The 7,176-nt window shown below is 46.1% G+C and overlaps 1 protein-coding gene across 1 annotated transcript; it reads right to left on the reverse strand.

Moving 5' to 3' along the window:
* Nucleotides 1-640: 640 nt before the first annotated feature.
* Nucleotides 641-2,226, reverse strand: LOC118921886 (olfactory receptor 52K1-like). Its single transcript, XM_036903964.2, has one exon. The coding sequence runs from the start codon at nucleotides 1,932-1,934 to the stop codon at nucleotides 819-821; it is 1,116 nt and encodes a 371-aa protein (XP_036759859.2). The 5' UTR covers nucleotides 1,935-2,226; the 3' UTR covers nucleotides 641-818.
* Between the last annotated feature and the right edge of the window lie 4,950 nt (nucleotides 2,227-7,176).

The raw sequence follows: 7,176 nt of genomic DNA on the forward strand, positions 1-7,176 counted from the left end.
TGCCTCTAACTTACACTCTACTATGACTGCAGAGCAATCATTGTGAAACATAAATATGATGCCACTCCCCTTCTTTGGACTCTTAAATGGTTATATACTGCCTGGAGTTAAAAGCTCAAACTCCTTATGATGACAGATAAGGTCTTTCATCACCTGGCCTCTGCTTACCCATACAGCCTTCTTTTCTACCATATTCCCCTTGTGCTAGGGAAATGTGGGACTTCTGGGGAGTTTCCCAGTCAGCTGTGTTTATCCATACCCCTATTCCTTTGCCTGTGCTATTCTGTTGGCCTAGAATGCCTTTTCTTTTTATGTTCTTTCTCTCCAATAAACACCTTATCTTTCAAACACAGTTCAGATTCACCTCTGTGAAGTGTTCTGTGTTAGAGAATGTCCTTCCTCTATGTTCCCACAGAATTTTGTACATAAAGCTATTGTACAATGAACATTACATGTACATTGCATGAACATTTATAGTTTGTGAGTTTGGAATCTCAGGGAAGAGCCTTGATTTTCTTTCTTTCCAATCGTGGGGTTGGCATTATGTAAGTATAATAAATGTTTGATGAGTGAACGAGTGAAAAAAATGAATGAATGAATGAAAATCACATGCTGAAAGAAGGGGAGAAAGTTAAGAAGACAGAAGTTTACTTTGCAGTTGGTTACTGTATAGGTGGATGAGTAGCTGTTTTTCAGAAAATGGATAAAAATTCTCAAAGAGGAAAACAGATGGCCAAAGCCAAAATATAGCGGGGACAACTCACTTGCACATTTACACACTTGAGAGAATGACTGGAGGACCTATAAGTTCCAAACAGTCAAGCAGGAAGCTCCCTACGTGAGGGCAGGGACTGGGGATTCTCAGTGGGGATCAGTAGCTGTTCCCTCTGGAATAGGGTTGCCAGGTGCTGCCTGATTTCCTTGGTTCTGGCCCCATAGATGATGGGGTTGACCAGGCATGGGAGCAGCAGGTAGAAGGCACTGAGCAGGTTGTGCACATCCTGGGAAGTGGTGTGGGCCACACGGTAGACGACAGATGAGGACATGGTGGAGGAATAAACAGTGAAGATGACCAGTAGGTGGGAGCCACAGGTGTTGAGGGCCTTTGAGCGGGCCCCAGCTGATGAAATCCGGACAGCAGCATTGATAATGCGGGAGTAGGAGGTTCCAAGTAGCAGCATGTCTAGGACTCTGTTGAAGACACGGAGAGTGAGCCCCACAGTCTTGTTTAGGGAGATGTCCCCACAGGACAGCTTCATCAAGGCCATGTGCTCACAAGCAAAATGATGGATGATGTTCGAGCGGCAGAAGCTAACCCGAGAGGCCAGCCCCACCACTGGAGCAACAATGCAAGTGCTCCTGACAGCTGCCACCCCCACCAGGCCAGCCAGCAAGTGGCCTGTCACTATTTCTGGGTAGCGGAGAGGACAGCAGATGGCAACATAGCGGTCCAGGGCCATGACCAGGAGGATGTTGCAGTCAAAGACAATGAAGAAGTAGATGCAGAACATCTGGACCAGACAGCAAGGCAGGGAGACGCGGTTGAAGTGGGTGGAGAAGCTGAACAGCATGGCGGGCACCACGGTGGTGGCAGTGCAGATGTTGACAGCCAGGAGCAGGGCGATGAGCAGGTACATGGGCTGGTGCAGGCTCCTCTGGGCCACCACCGTGTAGGTGACCAGGGCATTGGTGGAGACGATCACCAGGTAGAGGCTGAGGAAGGGCAGCACCAGGAGGGCTCGGGACTCCTGCAGCCCCGGGAAGCCCACCAGGAGGAAGCTGGTGTAGGACACACTGGAGCTGCTGTTGCTCCACCCTGACATTTTCCCTGGGGAGCAGGATGGCTCTGGGAAGAGGGAAACAGGAGGTCTGGTGTTAGAACCCAGCCTACCTGTTCCAGCTTCACCAGCCTGCAATGGGGGCTTCACCTTCATGAACTACAATATTTCTATAGAGGAAATAAAGAGTTAATTGTTACCATTTAGTGCAATACTTAAAAAAAAATTAACTGCTTTCCACAGCTCCAATCTTTTGTTTTTCCTTTCTTTTTCTATAAAAAGTGTTTATTTTTTCACTAACAAACCTATTGAAGACCTAGTTTGTGCCAGGCACCGTGCTAGGGCCTGGAATATACAATTAAGAATCGATTGTGTTTGTCTTGAATGAGCTCACATTGTACTGAGGAAGATTGAAATGACATGTAAGAAATAAAATACAGTTAATTAAAAAAGATATATGCACCTCTATGTTTAATGCAATGTTATTTATAATAGCCAAGATTTGGAAGCAACTTAAGTGTCCATTGATGGATGAATGGATAAAGAAGATGTGGTGGATATTCACAATGGAATCTTATTCAGTCATAAAGAGAAAAGAAATCCTCTCATTTGCAACAACATGGATGGATCTAGAGGGTATTATGTTCAGTGAAATAAGCCAGGAGGAGAAAGACAAGTACACATGATTTTACTTATTTGTGGAATATAAACACAAAGCAAAAAGTAAAACAAGGAACAAATCGGCAGTAGGCTTATAAACACAGAAGTGACTGGTGGTTACCAAGTGGGTGGAGGTTGGGTGAGGGGGTGTCTAGTGGAATGATAAAGGGACACAATAATTTGCAATCACAATATAAGTTGATCATGGGGACTGTTGACCAATGTGATGTACATTTGAAACCAACATAAGATTGTATAATTAATGACACTTTTGTAAAAAAAAAAAAAGATTGGGAAGAAATACATTAAAATATAAAAAAATAATTTCCACAGCCACCCCAGCCTTTAGCAACCACCACCCCTATCAATCAGTAGCTGTCAACAGCCAGGTAAGACCAGCAGCAAAGATTACCATTTACTAAAACCCCAGGTGATAGCCATTTTTAGCAATAAAGTATTTTTAAATTAAAAAAAAAAACACAGAAGGCAAGTGCTGTTTTTTTCATTTCACACAGAAGTGCTGGAGTAGAGTTCTGGATTTACAGAGAAGGTGGCTGAAAACAATTGTGATCCTTAGCCCAACACTCATCTGGAGAGGGTAGGCTGAGTATGAAAGAGAGCTTCAGGAGAGAACTGGTGTTTTCCTCTCCCAGGCCCCACGGGGTTGGGGAATGCAACAGGAGAGCTCACGCCTCATCTTGAACTGTGAGAGCAGCTTTAGGAAGATAAAGCCATGAACCTGAATTGTATCCCCATGAGTATGTTTTGGCCTACCACTTTTAGTAACCCTATCAAAAATGGAGTTGAGTAGACCCATTTGTTTACAGGGAATTTATTTTTTGTTGTCTAGAGAGTACCTCTTTTTTTCTGGCATTACATCCTATTTAATAATTGATCCCAAGAGTTTGATAGGGATTGACTTTGAGTTGCCATTACCCTTCTTCCTCTCACTTTGGTGAATTGGTATTCTTGTCAATTTCTATTCTTTCTCCATAATTTATCAAAGCATGTTGGGAGGAAGCCATGAAAACATCTGTTCTTTCAATGACCTGTGCATTAACTCTTACTAGCATAGTCAGATGTTCTCTTAGGATCGCTTCCCCATCTTGGACTTTATTTCCTTCTCAACTAGGCTTGTTCTGCCTTGCTTGGTTTCAGAGTATTTTCTATAATATAAAAAAATAAAAATGGGAGATGAGCAGTGTTCTCTGTCATCTTTTCACACTCTACCATCTGACCAAACCTTATGGAGCACCGTTTCCTTTGTCCTTTCTCCCTCTGTCTGCCCCTCTCTCCACCTTCTCATCCTTTCCAGGAACAATTTGAAAATTCTATTTTCCCCAACACTGGCTGCATAATTATTGCCCCTTGAGGAAGTGGGACCTCTAATCCTGTGGAGGCCATCCTAGGCTGCTCCAAAGTATCAGAGAAGAGGAGGCAGTGGAGTGGGGACCCTGGAACCAGGGTTCATGGAGATGACCCTAGTCCAGGGCTGAGGCTGTCATGGAGAGAGTGGGAGGAAGGCAGGGACTCTCAGACCTCAGGCTGTTTAGTGGAAGAGAGTCACAGGGCAGGGAGAAGGGAAGCTGGTTAGCTCTGTTTTTCACTGGCCTCCAGCTAGGATTGTAAGATCAGGGAACCAAGGCACCTGAGGTCTACCGAGTGGAAGTCCAAGACCCTTGGAACATCAGGATGGGGCTGCCCATGAGGGGCAGAGTGCAGCCTCCCAGCAGGAGTGTGGCTCCCTTTAACATAGCCTGATCAGTGGTCCCTCAGCATCTGCTTCCCTCCTCCTCATGTTGGGAAGGGTAAAGTTCTCCTGCGGTCCATCTTATTTTTGGCACCCATCCTCTTGTGAGACAGACATCACAGGGTGGCCTAACTTAGCATGCAGCCGAGCCCACTGTTAGGAAGTTTTCTTTGTTGAGTCATCATCATTCTCTCTGAAGCTTCCTTGCACAGCTCCTGGTTGTGTTCCTGGGGGTCACACAGAGCCCATCTTATCTACAAAGCCTAGTTCTTTAGGAGGAGGTCTCAGGGCAAATGTTTGGGTTGGGTTAAAGGTGATCCCGACAGAACAGTGTGCTGGGTGCCTCACAGGGGACAGTACAGGGCTGGGACTGGTACTGAGAAGGAGAAGAAAGGCTGGATTGGTGGGAGGCCAGATGGGAAAGAACTCAAAGCCAAAGGAGGCAGGAAGCTCCTGAGGACACGGGACGGGACATGGAGCAGGACATCATGAATCCTGGGCAAAGGACTTATGTGATTCTCATTTATAAAATCGATGTGTTCTCATCCATAAAATGAGAGTAGCAATATTGGCCTTGCAAGATGATGGTGGGGGGGTGTTCAATTGCTGGAAACTGTAAAGCTGACAGGCAGTGTAGGTGAGGGACACTCTTACTCAGTGTCTCTTTGGGAAAGAAAAGGAAGTGTGTTTGGGGCATGATCCCAAACATTAGACATGAGAAGGGAGTTTGGGGACAGAGGAAAGCCTGCTGCCATGGCAAGTGGGCTTGGGGACATACCTGTGGCTCTTGCTTCATTCTACTTCTGAGTTTGAAGCCATAGGTCTTGTAAAATCACAGTTTCCATCTGTCCAGAAAAGATGCATTCCCCACTCAAAGAGTTGGGCCTTTCAGGGCATTAGCAGTCACCAGTGCTAAGAGAGAGCTCTCCTGATGGAACCCTGAGTCCTCAGGCCCAGACCTACTGCTGTGTCCAAGGCTGGGGTGGGTTGGGTGGGTGGAGAGACGAAGCATAAACTGATGTAAGACCCATTTTGAGCTGCCTCATGACTCATATCTGTAGGATATGATATATATCCAAAGGAGAGGAATGGGTTTTTTTTTTTTATTTTGTTATCATTAATCTACAATTACATGAGGAACATTATGTTTACTAGGCTCCCCCCTTCACCAAGTCCCCACCACAAACCCCATCACAGTCACTGTCCATCAGCATAGTAAGATGTTGTAGAATCACTACTTGTCTTCTCTATGTTGCACAGCCCTCGCTGTGCCCCCACACACTATACATGCTAATTGTAATGTCCCCTTTCTTCTTCCCCGCCCTTATCCCACCCTACCCTCCCATTCTCCCCAGTCTCTTTCCCTTTGGTAACTGTTAGTCCATTCTTGGGTTCTGTGATTCTGCTGCTGTTTTGTTCCTTCAGTTTTTCTTTTGTTTTTATACTCCACAGATGAGTGAAATCATTTGGTATTTGTCTTTCTCCGCCTGGCTTATTTCACTGAGCATAATACCCTCTAGCTCAGGAATGGGTTTCTTTTATATCCTTGGAAGAGAAAAAGGAGTAAGGGGGGCTCTGTCTGCCACAACATGGCTCTGGGCTAGGCTTAAAAGATGGCTCAGAAAACTTTTCCAAATTTGAAGACCTTACAAACCTGGGGTTAGAGGCTGGGAAGATGGAAACTTGGGGTGATCTCTCTTTCGCTCTGAATTGGGGGAGGTGGGGCACTTGGCCAAAGGAATAGCAGTGACCAGGGTGGTCTTTGGAAGTCCCCACTGGCCTTTGGAAGTCCTGACTAGCCCTAACTCCCTGGGCAAACCCTGACCTGCTGTGTCCCAGGTGAGAGCCTCCCCTGGTTGCCTGCCTGGCCAAGCACCAACTTTCTTACTTACCAGGACTTACACAGGTATGAGAAGTAAGGAACAGTCGGATCAGGCCTGGGTACCTGACTGTAGTTAAATCCACTCCATTCCTCCCTGAGGGAATCCCCAGAACTTCCCAGTCCCCACTCCCAGACTCTGACTTGGCCATTAGCAGGGCCCCAGGGATAAGCAGGATGAAATCATGCCCCATGGGGTCCTGTGGGCAGAGGGGGTGGTGAGGGGATAGTGTGAGCAGAGAGCAGCATCTTGATACAGACTTGCTAGAGGAATAGTGAAGGGCTTGTTTGGGGGAGCTCAGGGTTCCTACAGAGAGTGGTTCTCCAGATGCTGCCTTGAACCTCTGCCCCTCCTCCCCCATTCCTTTCCAAGTGATCTCATCCACCTATCATTCTGAATGACCGACACTGACCCCATATCTCTATATCAAAATCTCTCCCTTTTACCCTAGACCCATTCAATTGGCTTTTGGAAATGGACACCTGGATGTTCCACAGGAATCTCAAACATATCAAACGTTGCCCTGAAGTCATGCCTTTATACAAAAACATTGTCTTTTTGCCAGGCCATATGCTAGGTGGGTGGAGTACAGCAGTGAGTAAGTAATGTCCTGTTTTTCCTGAGTGAGTCCACATTCTCCTGAGCAGGCTAGAATGACAAGCAATGGTGAAAAAGCAGTGCGTAACAGGATGTTAAAATGACTCCTTTAACGTGTCAGTTTTGGCTGAGGATCAAAGAGGCTAAGAACAAAACAAAAGTAAATACTTCCTTATATTCCTAAGGTGAGGTACTAGACCACGAGGACGGCTACTAAAAGAGTTGGCTGATAGCAGTTGTTGGAACCCTTAACCCATTACCCACCTGGAAAGTTTAAGAAAGGTGAGTGTTGTACATTCTTAGAATGTCTTTGAAGAAAGGTCCTATTTTTCCTTCCCAACATGGGGGCTAGAAGAGGTGCAGTAGTGAGTTTAAAATGTGTCCCTTGCACTTTTGAACAATGCCGGGACTGCTATTTGACACGTCAGAGGTGACTCAACATGAAAGGCTGTGGCTTCAGCCACCGATGGTCAGGCCAGGAGACAGGGCGCCATGGAAGCAGCACTTCCAC

Source organism: Manis pentadactyla, chromosome 9, assembly GCF_030020395.1.
Source record: "Manis pentadactyla isolate mManPen7 chromosome 9, mManPen7.hap1, whole genome shotgun sequence".
NCBI classification, from domain to species: domain Eukaryota; kingdom Metazoa; phylum Chordata; class Mammalia; order Pholidota; family Manidae; genus Manis; species Manis pentadactyla.

Coding starts and splice junctions, on each gene's coding strand:
- LOC118921886 (XM_036903964.2), bottom strand. CDS start 1,934: ATGAAGGTGAAGCCCCCATTGCAGGCTGGTGAAGCTGGAACAGGTAGG.